Source organism: Elephantulus edwardii, unplaced genomic scaffold (genome assembly GCF_000299155.1).
Source record: "Elephantulus edwardii isolate Elephantulus edwardi_28Jun2011 unplaced genomic scaffold, EleEdw1.0 scaffold00237, whole genome shotgun sequence".
NCBI lineage: Eukaryota > Metazoa > Chordata > Mammalia > Macroscelidea > Macroscelididae > Elephantulus > Elephantulus edwardii.
In genome coordinates, this window is record NW_006399987.1 from 2,717,587 (window position 1) to 2,735,147 (window position 17,561).

Below are 17,561 nucleotides of genomic sequence, written 5' to 3' on the forward strand. Positions count from 1 at the left end.
AGACATTCCTCTGGTATTCTTTGCTTTCAGCCAAGATCCATCTAACATCAGCTACAATATCTCTAATACCACGACCCCTTCTGAAACCAGCCTGGACTTCTGGTAGCTCTCTGTTGATGTGCTGTTCCAGTCGTTTTTGGATAATCTTCAGTAAAATCTTGCTTTTTTCCCTATTTCTTCCACCCACTCCCGCCCCCCTCCAGTCCACTTGACTATGCACCTCTTATTCTGGATTATTGTCATGCAAGTAATACTTATCATATATTTCTTTTTCTTTTTTTTTTTATGTGTACCGTCTGGATAGAAGAGCATATAGAGCTATTGTACATAGGGTCGCTATGAGTTGCAAGTGACTCTATGGCACATAACAACAACAACCATCAAATCAGATCTGACTGGTACAGGAGGAGATTGCCCCCTCCTTCTCCAGCAGAGCATCTGGTGGATTTGAACCGTGTACCTCTGGGATTGCAGTGCAGCGTGTTGCATATATTTCTTTTAGACAGTTCTTGCCCTCATTGATTTAAATGTAGTGTTCATTACTTATCCCCTCTTTTCTTACTTTTCCTCCAACCCCCTTGTCAGTCCTGTTTTATAACAGTTGCATTATGAAGTATTTGTCGTTTTGTGATAGAGATATTTCACTCAGCATGATGTCCTCCAGGGTCACACTTCACGTCACTTTTTTTTAATTTGTGTGTGTGTGTGTTTGTGTGTGTGTACCATCAAATTGGATCTGACTGGTACAGGAGAAGATTGCCCCTTCTCCAGCAGAGCATCTGGTGGATTCGAACCGCACACCTCTGGGATTGCAGTGCAGCTTCTTGCTACTAGGCCACCAGAGCTCCCTGCTTCATGTCACTCCTAAGACTGGGCTGTTGATGCTCATGATGCGGGTCACGCCTGCCATTACATAACCCTGACCAGGTGACTCACCTAATAATAATAATAATCATAACAACAAAATAATAACCAAAACAACAATAATAACAAGTGGCACCATGTACATCAGCTGCGTGTGACCCACAGGTCCCTAATCTGAGGCCACAGGTCGAGATAGACGTCAGACTTCAAGATTTTCAAGTTGTGGAAAGATACCACAGGGCATGTGTCATTTGTCACGTGGCACTTTACTGGAGCCTGGGGCCACAACAAGTAGTACAATGCTTTAGTCTTCTGACGTTAGCCTTCATGAGTGAATCTTCCTCATAAGTGAGGTGAGGAAAAGACTTCTAGCCATCATGTACTTAGGTGCCCGAATGAATGTGCCTAGAACACAGCGTGAAAACCTTTGATTTGACACATCTCTGGAGTTTAGAACTGTAGAGAAGAAACATCCCATTGAAGGGTGGATGGTGGCTTGTTTAACCAGACCTCTGCTGTCCAAGCCTTGCTGGGATAATTTTGTACACGTCCCTTTTACTCTGAAAGGGTAAATGTGCAAATGTGGGATTTCAATTCCACCTCCCGGAGTGGGATTTTCACATGGAAGGAGACAAAGTTAGAAGTGGATTTTGAAAAGCTCACTCTCGCCACTGTGCGGACAGCTCTCTGATGGGATGGGAGGGCTACATGTGCGTTAGAATCAACACCATGGAAGTGGGTTTGGAAGGAGATTGGTCAGCGCTGGGGAAGGCTCCTGGGGTTTTGTTCCCGATAGGAGGCGGGCTCCCTGGTGATATGACCCCGTCTTCCCCTCTAGGCTCGGACATCATCATGCAGTTGGATGATGTGGTCAGCAGCACTGTGACGGGGCCGCGCGTGGAGGAGGCCATGCACAGGTGCACTTTCGTGGATGTGCCTGTGTGTGGCGGTGGGGGGGGGGGGTGGTGGTGGACCCTGGTGCTGTCCCAGCATCTCCCTTTCCTCAACAGGCCCCTGGGGGCCATGACTGGATCCTTCTTTCAGGTCTGTCCGTTGGCTGGACCGGTGCATTGCTGCCCATCGGCAGCCAGACAAACAGAACCTGTTCGCCATCATCCAGGGTGGGCTGGACATGGATCTCCGGTCTACCTGCCTCGAAGGTAAAGCCAGGGGCCAGCAGGGCCAAGGTTTGTCCTTCACTGAGGCCGCAGGTGCCCCTCACATGGTGCTCAGGTAGCTGTCACTGCAGGTGAAAGGCTGTTCTAAGTGGAGGCCGGAACCAGGGCCCAGGGACAGCATGATCTAGAGCATGTTGAAGGAATCGTAAACCCCAGTAGCTGATGGGTTGGGGACATTCTCTTGGTACTGAGGTGACTCATGGGGTCTTCCCAGCCATGCCCTAATACGAGGGCAGATTCCCGGGCTCCCAAGTTGACAGATGGGAAAGTGAGGCACGAGCCAGGACATCACTCACCCTGGACACACAGCTTGCTTGTTGCAGAGCCGGGCTGTGGACCCAGGCCTCCAGACTCCAGAACCTGCCTCACCACGTGCTCCATGGTGCCGCTCGCCGGGGAGGACACACAGGGTCAGGTGCTGGGGAGCCATGGCGGGTGACTGAGCAGGAGGCTGATAGGAAGTAAGGAGTGTCGCTGAAAAACAGCGCAGCGGTGAGAATGGCTGTGGTCCAGACGTAGCGAGTACTGTGTGTTTGGCTCTGCTTCTCAGCGCTTGTCAGGTGTCCTTAATTCTTGTAACTATCTGCCCCATGCAGCGTTGAGTTGCCCGTTTTACAGATGAGGAAACTGAGAACCGAAGCATTGAAGTCACCCAAACGTTATAACCCAGCATAGGGACTGGCCCAGGATCCGAGCTCAGACATGGCCAGTGACAAAGGCCTAGAAAAGGAGGACAGGAGGCCCATGGGGGGCCTAGAATGTGCGCCCAGGGTGACAAAGGAGCAAGCAAGCAGTGAGCCTGGTGATGAGGGAGGGACAGACGGACCTCAGGCCTCTGGGACAAGACTGTGGACTCCATGGCCACTCAGCTCAGTTACAGACGCTGATCTGCTTTGCGGTTGCACGCCCAGTGGGTTTGCCAGTTCTGGCCTCACTTTCTTCCTCTGTGAAATGGATCACTTCCAAAGTCATGGGGTTGAAGCGAGGATGCAGTGGGGTATCTGCACACTGCCTCCACCTGGTTACTGTCCTGGTTGTGGTCACTCTCGATCCCCAAGTCCCTCCGTCACCCTGTGCTGGCCCTGATGTCCACTTCCCATCACAGGGCAGCACCTGCAGGTGTGCGTGCAAAGGAACCCGAGGCTGCAGGCAGCGTGACCCTTCTCCGTGTGACGCTTTCTGGCATTTCTGTTTGCTCTTACAAACAGCACTGCTGGTTTCTCTGGACAATTCCTTTCCCCTCCTGTGCTTGAGAATGAACTCTCATTGCAACTGTGGCTTAAGCATTTGGCTAGTAAGAAAAGGTTTGGTGGTTCAAATAACCAGCTGCTCCAAGGGGGAAAGAAATGACCATCCAGTTCACAAAAGCTCACAAGCATGGAAACCCTCTAGACGGTTCTCCCCTGTCCTGAGGGGCTAGTCACTGAGTCAGGGTTGATGAGATGGCAGTAGGTGTTTTTGAGGTTCCCTGGAGGTTCGGGAGAAGTCGGTCCCTGGAGAAGGACATCATGGTTGGAAAGGCAGACGGTCAGTGAGAAAGAAAGACATTAAATGAGACGGATTAACACAGACACTGTAGCAGTGGTGGAGCTGATGGTGAGAATGACGCACAACCCATGGGGGCATGTCAGTTAGACTAAGAAGAACTAGGGCGTCCCCTAGACAGACAGACAGACACACACACACACTCACTCTCTCTCTCTCACTCTCACGTTTCCCCTTTTCCGAAGGGACTGCTTATCTCACAGGGACTGTCTAGAGAGCAGGACATGCTTCCCCTTTGCCCAGCTGTCCTCACCCTCCCTGCCTTGTTGTCCCCAGAGATGATTAAGAGAGACGTGCCAGGCTTTGCCATTGGGGGCCTGAGCGGAGGCGAGAGCAAGAACCAGTTCTGGAAGATGGTGGCGTTGAGCACCTCGAGGCTTCCCAAGGACAAGCCCAGATACCTCATGGGGGTCGGGTGAGTGGAGGAGAGAGGAGAGGGGCTCCCGCCTGCGGGGAGGGGCTCCCACCTGTGGGAGGGGCTCCTGCCTCGGGGAGGGGCTCCCGCCTGCGGGAGGGGCTCCTGGGGGTCCCAGGGGTTGGCAGGGGAAGAACACAGCCCTGGGCTGGGAGAGGCGGCATTATGGAGGGTGTGGCCCTGAGGTGGTGAGGGTCCAGCCCACGGAGCCTGACGGTGGGGAGGAGGACCCTGGCCCAGGGTTTGAGCTTCACAGTACCCTTTCCCCGTGGCCTCGCCCGTGGCCTCCCCCCAGCTACGCCACTGATCTAGTGGTCTGCGTGGCTCTCGGATGTGACATGTTCGACTGCGTCTTCCCCACGCGGACGGCGGTGAGGCCCTGGGCTGGGGCAGGTCAGGGTGGAGTGGGGGTGGCCAGGAGGAGGTGGGGCGGGAGGCCCAAGACTTGGGTGACCCTCTCTGTTTCTAGCGCTTTGGCTCCGCCCTGGTGCCCACCGGGAACCTGCAGCTGAGGAAGAAGCAATATGCGAAGGATTTCCGGCCCATCAATGCCCAGTGCACCTGCCCCACCTGCCAGAAGTAGGCGTGGCCTGGGAGCTGGGGGGTTCGGGGGCGGGGGCAGCACCCAGCGTGGCTGACCGAGAGCCCCTGACCTGACCGCAGGCACAGCCGGGCCTTTCTGCACGCACTGCTGCACAGCGACAACACGGCCGCCCTGCACCACCTGACTGTCCACAACATCGCCTACCAGGTGGGGCTGACGCCGGGAGAGGGCGAGGGAGGAGGGGGCTCCAGCCTCGAGGTTGAACTGGCAACCCCCTCCCCGCAGCTGCAGCTGATGAGCTCTGTGCGTGCCAGCATCGTGGAGAAGCGCTTCCCCGACTTCGTGCGGGACTTCATGCGCACCATGTACGGAGACCCCACCCTCTACCCAGCCTGGGCCACTGAAGCCTTCGCTTCCGTGGGAATCACGCTGGATGACCCGCCGGGGGCTCCCCGGCATTGGGGCGTGGGGGGCTAGAAGATATTGAAGGACTGGTTTTTTTAATTCTACCTTGTCATGTCTCTGTGTCTTTTTGGGGAACACCCCTACCTTATCCACTTCCAGGTCTGAGTACCCCGTGACAGTGTCCCCCATTTCTTGATCGAGCAACAGCGTGTAGAAGGGGCCCAAGGTGGGGGGCTGTACCCCAGGCCCTCCCACAATTCTGGAGGCACGAGGAGAGAACTGAGGCCCAGAGAGAGTGCATAGCTTGCCTGAAATCACCTACTGAGGGAGAAGCCCACACAAGATTTGAACTCAGGCAGCTCAGACTCTGCTGCCTCCGACTGCTTTTGAGTTGCCCAGGAGCTTAGAGACCCCAGTGCTAGAGTGCACTCACCTGTCAGGTTCTCTTGGCTTTACCTTTATAGACAGAAGGCATCATGCTTTTCTCCCACGGCGCTCTTAGGTAACTGAATCCACCGGGCTTAAGGTGGGCGAAAACCCACAGGAAGCCATTGACTGGGACAAGGCTGACTCAGCCACCCTTCCAAGCAGGATAGAACTGCTTCCGATGGTGGCCGCAGCTGTAAGTCTCTGAGCAATCAAATGGCCACATTTTTCTCCCACAGAGTTTCTGGTGGATTCAAACCACTAACCCTTTGGTTAGCACCCAAGCACCTAACCACGGCACCACCAGGGCTCCCTACACAATCTTACCGCTGTCAAGTCATTCCAGAGACAGCTGGCCACTCCATCCCCCAAACTGCATTCCTCCTGCACCGGTTCTGACTCGGTGATCCCACAGGGCGGGTCCCGGTGCGCCATCGGGAAGTCGCCCCGGGCTGTCAGTCTTACAGCAGGACATTGCCTCATCTTCGCTGCATCCCCAGTGAGGCTGGTGGGGCCTCCTGGCTTTCGGGGTGAGTGACCCCAGCTTGTCTTACTAAGCCCACGGTCCTCCTAAGAGCTGTTGTCACTCACTCATTGCTGTTGAGCCGGAACCAACTCAAGGCCAAGCTTCCACTGGATTTCTGAGGGTGTCAATCAGACAGGAAGGGTCCCCAGAGCAGCTGGGGGGCTAGACCCTCCAGAGGGCGACACCCATTAGGTTAACTGCCACCTCCGTACAGATTCCACCACCGCAGCTGCCCCGCGACTCTGTTGGTGGGTGCAAACTGTGTGTGCTGCCCGGACACCTGCCCGCACACGCATGATGGCCACGTCTTATGGGGTGGGCCAGCTTTCACTGTCTGGCACTACCTCAGTGTTGGTCATGTATGTTTATATGGAATTAGGTTCCCTATCTTACACATGAGGAAAACGGAGGGGCCAGAGCAGGGCTGTCACCTGGTAACTGAGTGACTCATCGCTGTCAAGTTGAACGTACTCCAGTGGGCTGTCAGAGGCTGTACGTCACATGATAAGACATTGTCCGTCTTTCTCCCGAGGAGCAGCTGGCGGATTCGAATCTGCATTCCTTTGGGTTGGCATTGCAAGTTCTTACTCACTAGGCCACCACCAGAGCACCTTCGATGACTTGGCCATTGTCACCTAGCAAATAAACAGGCCCAGGCTTCCAAGCCAGATACGACCAATTGCAAAGCTGATGCTGTTAGAAAATAGGCTTTTGTGAATTGAAGAAAAGGATTGGTGTGTACGATCAATTCAAACAGAGCCAAAATGTCAACTATTAAAAAGCTCAGCTAGGATGTTTGTCTCTAGAGATTTTCCACGGACTTTAATGTTAGTGTACTTGCAAGCATTCCTGTGACTTGCTTTTAAAAATTGTTATTGTTGTCACATGCTCTATGGGCGAGTTGGTGCCAACATATAGCAAGAGCCTCCACTGGGTTTCTGAGGCTGTGAATCGTAGCTGGAGGCAACTGTCCATCTTCCTGCTAATAAACTGCTGGTGGGTTTATAACTATCTTAGAAACCTGTGTGTACGTCAGCACTTCCTCCTTCTCTGTTAGCTATGCTGTTTTACTAAGGAACTAAAGAACAAATTCAAGCCTCGAGATGCAGTGGATGCTCAAGGCAGATTTCCAAATGATCTGGGAAGCATTAAAAGTAGATGGAAGGAGTGGACAGAGTCACTGTACCAAAAAGAATTGGCTGACACAAGAATTTCAAGAAACAACATTATGATCAAGAGGCAATGATGATGAAGGTGGAAGTTCAGGCTGTAGTGAAGGAATTGGCAGAAAAACAAGACTCCAGGAACTGGTAGAATACTAATTGATATATTTCAACAAACAGTTGCTTCCCTGGATGTACTCACCAGGTTGTGCCAAGAAATCTGGAGGACCTGGCCAACCGACTGGAAGAGATACATATTTATTCTCATTAAAAAAAAAAAAAAGGAAAAAAAGGTAACCAGACAAGAGGGTGAAAATTACCGAACAGTATTGCTAATATCACACACAAACAAAATCCTGCTAAAGATTATCCAGAAATGACTGGAACAGTATATGGACAAAAGTTCCAGAAATGCAAGCTGGATTTAGAAGAGGTCGTGGCACTAGAGACATTATTGCCAGTGTCAGCTGGATCTTGGCCAAAAGCAAAGACTACCAGAGGAATGTTTATGTGTGTTTCAGTGACCATATAAAGGTATTTGACTGTGTGGATCACAACAAATTGTGGCTAACCTTGAGAAAAGGGGAATCCCAGAACACTTGATGATGCTCACGTGAAACCTCTACTAGGACCAGGAAGTAGTTCTTAGAGCAAGGAAACACTGCATGGTTCAAAATCAGGAAAGGAGTGCAGCCATCCTGTCTCCATACCTTTCCAATCTATATGCACAGATCATTCAGGAGGTAACTTTATGAGGAGGAATATGGCATTAGGATTGGAGGAAGACTGATCAACAACCTGTTATGTTGATGACAAAACCTTGCTTGCTGCAACTGAGGAGGACCTGAAGCAGGAAGTCAAGGATTGTAGTCTTCAATATGGATTGAAGCTTAACATCAAGAAGACAAAAGATTCCCACCACTGGGACACCTGGCAGCACCATGATTGAAGGAGAAGAGACTGAAGTGGTTAATTTCAGGTTGCTTGGCTTTACAATCAACACTCCTGGCACCACCTGTCAGGAAGTCAAAGGATTAATTACACTGGAGAAATCTACAGTCAGGGACTTCTCTAGAGTACTAAGAAGCAATGATGTCAGTCTAGAGACTAAGGTGTGCCTAATCCAAGCCATGGTCTTCACAATTACTTGCTGTAACAGAGTTCTGGACAATAATGAAGGATGACAGAAGGAGAATTAATACCTTTGTATTGTGGTGCTGGAGAAAAGTCCTGAACATACCATGTACTGCCAAGAAGACAAACAGGTCTGGCTTTGAGAGAGTGAAACCAAGTTTCTACTTGGAGGCTAGGATTTTGAGGCTCCATCTCACATACTTTGGGCATGTGGCCAGGAGGGACTGATCATTAGAGACTGACATCATGCTTGGAAGGGTAGAGGGACAACAGAGGAGAGAAAGACCCCAGATGAGATGGACTGATACAGTAACTGGGGCAATGGGGGTAGGTATGTTGGAGTTAGTGAGACTAGATCAGGATAGGGGATGCTTCAGAGCTGTTGTACCTAGGCTTGCCATGAGTCACAGGTGACTTAAGGCATATAACAATAACAACCACCACCAGCCCTTGCAGATGGGTTTGTTAAGAATATTTCAAGGTTTGTTTAGTTCATTTCAAAGTTGTAGTGCCTTAACCTCAGTGATCTTTCTGAGAACTTGGGTTTGGAGTGATACGCCTCTGCCACCCTGTGCACTTAATTCTCCATCCTCCGGTTGTTACTTATCTACTTATCGCCTGCCTTCTATCTCCATGCCCTTATCAACTCGCTGGGTTCCCTGGTTATCACTTATCCCCTGCCTTCTCTCTCAATGCCTTATCAACTCGCTGGCTTCTTGGCTCCATCCTACCTGTTTGGAGAAGGACCAAAGGCTTTACTAAAATCCTACCTATGTCTGGCATCTGTTGTTCCAAGAGGCCCTCAAATCTGCATGCAAAAGAACATGTCTTCATGGGAAGAAGGTCCGTTGTGTCTCATTGGGTTTCTAAGGACCCTTGCTGCATGAAAGTGTAACAGGTAGGAGGTAGGGGAACAACATTGAAAGTTACTGTGTTACCACTCTGGTCTAAGCAGGAGATCTTCCTAGATTTGCACAGGGAAGAATTGATGCCTTTTAGCTGTGGTGCTGGAGAAGAGTATTGAATATATCATGGACTGCCAAGAAAACAAACAGATTCATCCTGGAGAGGGTTAAACCAGCCTGCTCATTGGAGGCAAGGATTCTGGGGCTTCGTCTGACCTACTTTGGACATGTTGTAAGGAGGGACAGGTTCTTGGAGAGGGACATCATGCTTGGGAGGGTGGAGGGACAGCCCAGGAGGGGAAGACCCTCTATGAGGTGGATTGATTCAGTGACTGGGGTAATCGGGATGGGTGTGTCGGGGCAGTGTGACAGGATAGAGCAGGGTTTAGGTCTGTTGTACATAGGGTCACTATGAGTCGCAAGCAACTCCACGGCACATAACAACAACAGTTGTAAATGCATGGAGCGTGACTTTATGATGCATTGTTTTTTGTTAGGGAGCACTAACATTACCCCCCGCAAAAAAACCCAAAAAACACCCAAACAAACCCTACTCTTGGAAGTGCGACGTTCCCCGTGTGGAGATGTATTTTGGGATTTGTAGTTTTATGTTGAGCTCTGACAATTTGAAGAATGATGATTCTCACCAGGTTCCACCACTAGATGTCGCCCCTCGGCGAGTGCCACTGTAGAAGATGCCCTACTAGACACCCAGGAATCACAAGAGCCGTGTGACCTTGATTGACAGATACCATTCTCAATCAGAATTAGAATACCGATGTTAAAGCCCTCCCTCTTCTGCTTTAATGGCTCAGGAATTGGAGTGATATTTATTTAAGCCAATGAGAGTTTTTGAGGAACTAGGCAGAGTGAAGTGACAAACTGGTGTCTACAAGATCGATCCCTAACATCATTGGCAACTTTGTCGACTGGCAAGTCTTTCTGCCAGTAGGATGGTGAAGTGGTCCTCTATGGGCGAAGCCAAACTGCTTTTTCCTGAAACACCGCCTTCCAGCCTTGACAACTTCGCTTCCACCCTCATTGGTTCTTGCGTAACAATGACAGTTCCTGTGTCCAATGAGACTACTAGAAACGCTCCTGGGCAAGGCTTATTCAGCCCTAAACTCGTGCCTTGCTGCTATTGGTTACTGCTCCCGAGTGGCAGACTGGCCGACCAATTAAGAACGGCGCTATGTCTTTAAGTGCAGCCCAGGGGCCCGGGCGGGAGGTCGCTCGGGTCGGGTGTTGCCTGAGAACCGGATGAGGCGGCGACCGTGAGGCCGAGCCGGGAGCGTCGCGTCGCGCCGAGGCCCGGGCGGGCGGGGAGCAACGGCCGCGGGCGCCGCGGGGCCGTGTCGTCGTTGAGTCAGGGGCGGGCGGGGAGCGCTGGGCGCTCGGGCCGGAGCAGCCGGCGCCATGGGCAACCGCGGGATGGAAGAGCTAATCCCGCTGGTCAACAAGCTGCAGGACGCCTTCAGCTCCATCGGCCAGAGTTGCCACCTGGACCTGCCGCAGATCGCCGTGGTGGGCGGCCAGAGCGCTGGCAAGAGCTCGGTGCTGGAGAACTTCGTGGGCCGGTGAGCAGGCGCCGCGGGCACGGCGGGCGGGCGGCGGCCTAGGGCGCGGAAGGCGGCCGGGAATGGCGCGCCCTGCGCTGCAGGCGTAACTGCGGCGCTTGCGTGCCCGGGACGGGGACGGGGAGGCGGGCCCTGGGGAACGCCCCGGCTTCGGGCTCTTTGCAGGGGGCTTGGAGCGGGCCCGAGCCCCAGGACGTCCCTCCAGCTGGGGGGCGTGGGGCAGGCGGTGCCGTTGACCGCAGGGGCGCCTAGCTTGCCTCTCTTGCCTTCTTGGGTAAACTGTCTTCGGGATCGGGGTGGGTCCCCCTCTTCCCATCAGTCCCATCTCTCGGGGCGAACCTGCCATCTCGATAACTATTGGGGAGCCCCCTGCGGTCTGGCTGGACTATGGGGCAGCTTGCTCTGGCTGACTGTCTGCCTGCCTCTCTTACCACTGTTTGGCAGTCCGTCTGTCCACTCCCCCAGGCAGCCCCCTGTCGATTGGCTAGCTGTCTGGGATGACCTCTGCTGCCCCTGCTGCCCTCCACCATCTGACTGGCTGGCCAGAACCACGGAGGACCCCAGTGTCCTGTTCTCATGGGCTGACACAGGTTTTGGGTTCTTGGCAAACCCTGGCTCCTCTCTTCCAAACATCCTTCCTTCTGCCCTGGTGGACCCTCTGTCCATATTTTAGTCTGACCACTACAGTACCAGCGGCTCCCAGCTTTTCAGCTGTCTGGCCTAGAAAAGAGGGCATAGGGGAGAAGGAAGGGGCTTTGGATTCCTTTTACTCTCACTTGGAAGTAGGACCTGGGGAACTTCCTCCATCTGGAAGATGCTGGTCCCCAAGTTTAAGCCTGCAAATTGGGGGTGCTCCTTTTAGCCAGGGCGAGAGCTTCTTGCCTTGTCAGGCTTCAGTTGGCATGAACTGAGAAGTTATTTCCCTGGAACTGCTCTAGAGAAGGGTCAGTGTGCTCCTCTGTCCAACTCCAGGATATTTCTAGGATTCAGGGAGCCCCTGAGAACCGGGGAGCCCCATCTCTTCTTCTTCCTTCGTAAGCGCTTCTCTGTTATGAATGGGATTCCATTTGAGGCTGTGTGGCCACTACTGGTAACGTCGTCAACCTTTTTGTTATTATCATTGTTAGTATATCAAGCGCAAACATTGTCAAGCAGGTCCCAGCCCAGTTCATTCCTCTGTTCAGCATCTTGAATTGTTTGATGAGCCAGTGGTTTGTTAGCATCCTGAACGTAGAGATGAGCCAGGAGGTTCAGATTCACCTCTTCCAAGGCCAGCACATTGGCGCCCAGAACAGCTGCTGCCTTCCCAGGGGCCTGAGCTTGTGCTGCCTGTGGTATTAACTTCCTCCTGTGCTGCATGCAGTGTCTCTGGCGTCACCCTCTGTCCAGTGTGGTGGGAAGCTGTGGGCTTGGACTCAGCCAGGCCGGGTTGTGGGCCCCTCGGCGTGGCCAGCTTCCTGCTTGCTTCTGGTGGGCGTCAGTGAGGCTGTCTTCCTTCCATTTGCTGCGTGACTTTGTTTTGATTGCTTGACCTCTCTGGGCCAGGCTGTTTCAAGGATGCAGTGACATGGCATGTTGAAAGCGCTTGCTTGTGGCCGAGCCTGACAGGGCTGTTGATCACTGGGTTAGTTCCGCCTGCAACAGTCAGAACTGATGAGGACGGTGCTTTCAGATAGAACAGGCTGCATGTCATCATTGCACAGAGCAGGAGACTGAGGCTCAGATCAGAGCTTAGGGCGGCTTACAGAGGACTCCAGGCCTTTTCATTGGCAGCTTTGATCTCTCTTCCTCCTCACCTCTCCTGACTCCTTTGGTGATTGGCAGCCCCTGTGGCAGCCGCCTCCCCAAGCCCCCCAAAACCCCAGTGCCCTGGAGTGGAATCTGACTCATGATGACCTTATTGGATGGTGTCAGACTGCCCCGGAGTGATGCCAAGGCTGTGAGAGTTGAAGGAAGGAGACAGTCACAATCTTCTCCTAAGGAAGAGCTGATGGCTTTGAACTGCCGACCTTTTGGTTAGCAGTTGTGTCCTTATCCCTTGTCCCACTGGACTCCTTAATCACCGCTCTGCAGTGAGGCATTGGAGCTTAAAAGCATGAGATCAGTGCCTGGAAAGAAAAGCTGTTAAAAGGCCTTTCTCTGGGAGATTAAATTCTGTTAGAATTTAAATGTGGTTAAGGCCTCTCAGCTTCAAAGCTCTGCTCAGAGAGGGAACATTTTGTGAAGTTAGCCAAACTGTGTCACTGCTCACAGCCTGCGTTTTCCCCCCGTACATGGTGAAGGGGACGGGTGTCAGAGTAAACGAGAGAGCATGCTTCAGGGGTCAGCACGGCCTGTCCTGTCCTGTCCTGTCCTGTCCACTCCTCCTGTCCCTTGTGTAGGAACGTGGCCCTAGGAGGGAGTGACCCAGATAACCCAGGGGCTGCAGGAGCAAGGCCTGTCCGAGGGGCTTCCTGACCCACCTGCATGGTGTTATACAAAGTTTAGCTGCCAAACATTTAACGATTCGATTTCGAGTGGGTGGGGGGTGGGGGAGAAAAAAAGAGATTCGATTTCACATCAATATCTGGTTTTGTTGAAGTACCTTAAAGTTTGGTGGTGTGGTGTGCAGGCCTGGACAAGGCTCTGTGCCACCAGGCTTGGCTGGACACACCTTGGTAGAGGGCGCTTGAGTTTTTGGTCTCGGTCCCTTTCCTGTAGGATGGGCTCAATGACCGGGCCCTCCTGGGAAGCAGGGTGAGGTAACGCGTTAGAGTAAATGGAAGGGCCTGTGCCCACAGCTGCCGCTGTTATCGTCATCGTTATCTGGCCCTGCTGGGCCTGTGTCCCGTTGGGCACCAACCGCTGTCTCCAGCCTGTTTGCGCTACCCCAGTCCCCACCTCTCCCTAGCGTTCACGCAGGCCTGTTTCGTGTATTCCTGGAATCTCCTGACCCAGACGCCGTTGGGACTGAGATCTGTGGCTTGTCTGCACTGATATCCCGGTGTGAAGGGGGTCTCTGCACTTGTCATTTGCCTTCTGGAGCTGGGAGAGGGCAAGGGAAGGGGCTTGGGAAGTTCTTTCCTTGGGGAAGAGTGGGATGTTGAGGCCTCCAGCTCCGTCTCCAGCCACCAAGCCTCCATTTCTTTGGCCATTAACAACGTCTCCTCCTGGGCTGCAGTCAGTGCTGCATGCATTGCTTAACATCCGGGCTACCTTCAGTGAAATAGGATGTCATGTGGTTTGGACATTGGTTGAACCCCATACTATATCCTGGCAGTCCCTGTAACCAGCAGCTCAGCATATAATGCACAGGATTCCTTTAACAAACATGGTAGAAAGTGCTAACTGCGATGGGGACAGAAACAGGGCAAAAGAGAGTGCTTACAGTATCCACTGGGCTGGTCAAGGCCTTCTCTCCTCAGGGAGGTGACATGTGCATGGACACACACTTGAAGGAGGTGAGGGTGGGGAGGTGCAGTGGAATATTCTGGCCTGTCGGCTTTGAAAGCAGTGCAAAGGCCCTGAGGCAGGTTAAGGGACCAGGGTTGGGCAGAGGGCAGCTTCCCAGAACCTTGGCAGCCTGGGAGGGCAATGAACTGAGGAAAAGTAGTTGGTTACAATCTTCCTGGCTCTGGATTGGGAACATTGAGGCCCTTTGCTCTGCTTAGAATAATCCTAATTTACTCTCTAGTCATTTAACACAGCAATCCTCGGATATGTTTCCAAGGCTGTAAATCCTTATGGTTGGAGACTGGTTACCATTCTTTTTCGGTGTGGATGGATTGGAACTGCTGACATTTCTGGTAGCAGTCTGTTGTGTTACATGGTATGCCACCAGCACTCCTTAATCCTAAATTGACCACTTTTTCCTCTTGTTTTCTCTGTGAGCAGACCCCCAGTGCTTTCAGAGGGCCTGTGCTGTTTTCCTTTTAACAAGAAGCAGCTGGCTGTGGGGTGCCACTGTCTCCAGCTGCATTTCCGTTTGGTCTTTGGTGATTTGACGTTCCAGGTGGACAGAGCTGCACTGACACTTCCTGTCCTGGCCAGTCCCAGGGGCCTTGTGGGCTGCCTGGTTCCTTAATGGACCTTCACTGTTTGAACTCACTGGAAATGATGGCTGCTGTCTCCATGGTTGTCAGAATGCAGGTGCATTTCAAGGCCTGGGACAAGGCTCAACCTGTGTGGTATGGGGTACCTGGACCAGCCTGGAAGGATCTGCCCTGCACTAGACCAGTGACCATACTTATCCAAGCCTCAGTTTTATATTCTGGAAAATGGGGGCGTGGTAGTCCCCACCTCCCAGAGGTGGTCTGAAGATCAAGTGAAATATTAAACTTTGTTCTGTTGCTGCCTTTTGAGGTCTTGGTGGTGGTGGTGGTGATTGTTGTTGTTATGGGCCATCAAGGTGACATTAGTGACCCTGTGACCAACAGATCTGCACCTTGTCCTGTGTCCACCTCGTGACTCATGACAGCCTTCCTGAAACAGAACGAAATGACAGTGCTGGAGCCCTGTGCCATCTTGGGGTCAGTCTTTGGCCCCTTCGGGGGGCTCTAAGAGAAGGAATGATTACTTTGTTGATAGAGGGAACATCACTTTAGCATAGACACAGACTGCACGCCTGTCAGTCATTATCCTATCAGGGGACACAGCTGGGACCAGGACACCTGTATCCTCTTCGGAACAGGTGTGAGCGCTGCGAGGAGGCTGTTCCTTCCCTGCTCCGAAGCCGGAATCCTGGCTGCAGCCCAGCCTTTAACCCTCACCCAACCTGTGCATGGTGGTGGGCAGCTGGGAGCCAGGACGCCTAGTGCGAGGGGTTGGGTAGCCACGTGCGGATAACTGACCGCCATGGCTACTCACTGTCTAACGGAGGCCGACATAGTGACGCAGGAAGCCATCTACCTGAGATGAAGCGCGAGCCCATCCCGCTCACAACAGAGTTGGCAGTTTTTGCTTGGAGAATAGTACGTTTATATCAGTGGGATAGAAGGATTTTGAAATGGATAGAATTGAATGGCTCTGCAACTTGATGGATGTCATCGGTGTTAATAAATTGTAGCAGTAGAAATTATTGAGACAGCTCCCCTCCCTTTAAATTTTATTTATTTGTTGTTGAAAATATAAACAGTAGAATATATACCAATTCACCAGTTAAGCCCCCAAGATTCTCTTTAATCTTTTGAGTTATCAGATTGATCCCAAATAGATCTGAAGAGATCTCAAAACAGATCATTTTATACCCCAGCTGTTTATTGCTGGGTTTTAGGGTGACTGCAGGGGACATTTTTGGTTTAAGTTTTTTAGATTATCCCAGGGCAGCAGTGGTCTCTAGGGTTCCTCCACCTCCCACGGATCTGGAAAGTCTAGAGTCCGTTAGCATTTGAAATCCTGTGTCTTTCCTCCTCTGTGATCAAGAGGCTTCTGTGAAATCTTTGGTGAAAATGTTCAGTAATGACAGCCAGATGCCATCCGGGTCTTCAGGCTGATGGGAAAAGAATCCATGGATTAGCCACATCTGCTTTGATAGGTACATTTTTACCAAAATAATGTAATATTTGCAGGGAGGAGAGCCTGGGATAATGCATTCCACCTTAGCCCCCCCACATATGGTCTGGTTTATTTTTGCTTGTCTTGGGATTATGTTTATACCCAGAAAGATCCGTTTCTTCCAAGCCCAGCGACGGCCCACGTGCTTTTCATACTTGTCTCGGGATAGTGACCCTTCCTCAGTCGCCTGGAGGAGATCGGGTCTTAGTTAAGTGAGGTCATTTCTGGGAGAGTGAAGACCGGGGCAGTGATCACAGATTTTGAATGTTCAGAAGTGGCGGGGAGCAAAGAGCTAGGCACCGAGCTGGTGGGGGGGGACGGACCTCCACTGAATGGGGAGTTGGTTTCCTCCTGGCATTCGCATCTGGCTCAGGGCTGCATCTGCCAAGCTTTTGCCTGATTTGAATGAAAATGCTGAAATTACTGGCCCCTCAACTGCTGGAAAAGACAGGAACATCAGCTACCCCTTAATTTAGTGTGGTTGCCAAGTGCGTACTGCAATTAAGCCCTTATTGTGTTAAAGCACTGGAAAAATGCAGCCCAGTAATGAGGTATTTATAGGGCATTAGCTGCAATCTAAATAAAAGGGGCAAATCACCCTGCCTCCACAGCACGTTGGCACTCTAGAGAAGAGGAGGCCTGCTTCCTGGTGCGCTGTGGGTTCCTGGAGTCCCACTGGGGCTGGGCCTTGTCAGGTAGACCGCCCCCACCCCCATCCCAGGAACAGTGTCATTGCTGCTGGCTGTGTATGACAGAACAAGAGCCTGTATTTGAGGGGAGTCACACTGTGCTGATTTCAGGGTGCTGCTCTGAGGTTTTGTGTCGAGTGACTAACACAGTGAGTGCCTGCCTGACCCTCTGTCATCCTCACAGCCTCTGCTGTGGGTCAACCCATCGTGCCAGTCCTCCTCATTGAGGGGCTTCTCCCCCTAACCGACCCTCTCCTATTCCAGTCACAGTGTCCTCCTTCAAGAACCAGCTTCTTCTAATAACAAAGTGCCTTCAATCTTGCTTTGAAGGAATACTTTAGCTGCACTTCCAAGACAGATTTATTTGTTCTTTTGGCCATCTGTGATATAGTCAGTGTTCTTTGCCTGCACCACTATTCAAAGGTGTCACTTCTTCCTTAGTCTTTATCCAGTTTACACACAAGCATGTGAAGCAATTGGAAAAACCATAATTTGGGTGAAGTGCACCTGACTCTTTAAAGTGACAGTCATGCTCTTGAGCACATTCAAGGTGGCCTTGGCCGCAGACTTGCCCAGTGCAGCACATCTGTTGATTTCTTTTATATATATAGATATAGAGAGTGTGTGTGTGTGTGTGTGTGTGTGTGTGTGTGTGTGT

At 51.9% G+C, this 17,561-nt stretch overlaps 2 protein-coding genes across 8 annotated transcripts in view; both read left to right on the forward strand.

Annotated features, from left to right (window-relative positions):
• QTRT1 (queuine tRNA-ribosyltransferase 1) overlaps window positions 1–5,023 on the forward strand; it is a 20,203-nt gene extending 15,180 nt beyond the window's left edge. Inside the window, exons 4-10 of the mRNA XM_006898847.1 lie at window positions 1,703–1,781; window positions 1,909–2,024; window positions 3,864–4,002; window positions 4,298–4,373; window positions 4,472–4,581; window positions 4,666–4,753; window positions 4,832–5,023. Coding sequence (XP_006898909.1) covers window positions 1,703–1,781; window positions 1,909–2,024; window positions 3,864–4,002; window positions 4,298–4,373; window positions 4,472–4,581; window positions 4,666–4,753; window positions 4,832–5,023 — 800 coding nt within the window. The remainder of the gene's footprint in view (window positions 1–1,702; window positions 1,782–1,908; window positions 2,025–3,863; window positions 4,003–4,297; window positions 4,374–4,471; window positions 4,582–4,665; window positions 4,754–4,831) is intronic.
• A 5,307-nt stretch (window positions 5,024–10,330) lies between these two features.
• DNM2 (dynamin 2) overlaps window positions 10,331–17,561 on the forward strand; it is a 111,767-nt gene continuing 104,536 nt past the window's right edge. For 6 of the 7 annotated variants that reach the window (XM_006898779.1, XM_006898774.1, XM_006898776.1 and 3 more), the window contains exon 1: window positions 10,331–10,682. In XM_006898779.1, the coding sequence (XP_006898841.1) occupies window positions 10,522–10,682 (161 nt within the window). In that variant the 5' untranslated portion in view covers window positions 10,331–10,521. The remainder of the gene's footprint in view (window positions 10,683–17,561) is intronic. The other variant, XM_006898780.1, reaches the window with a different exon arrangement.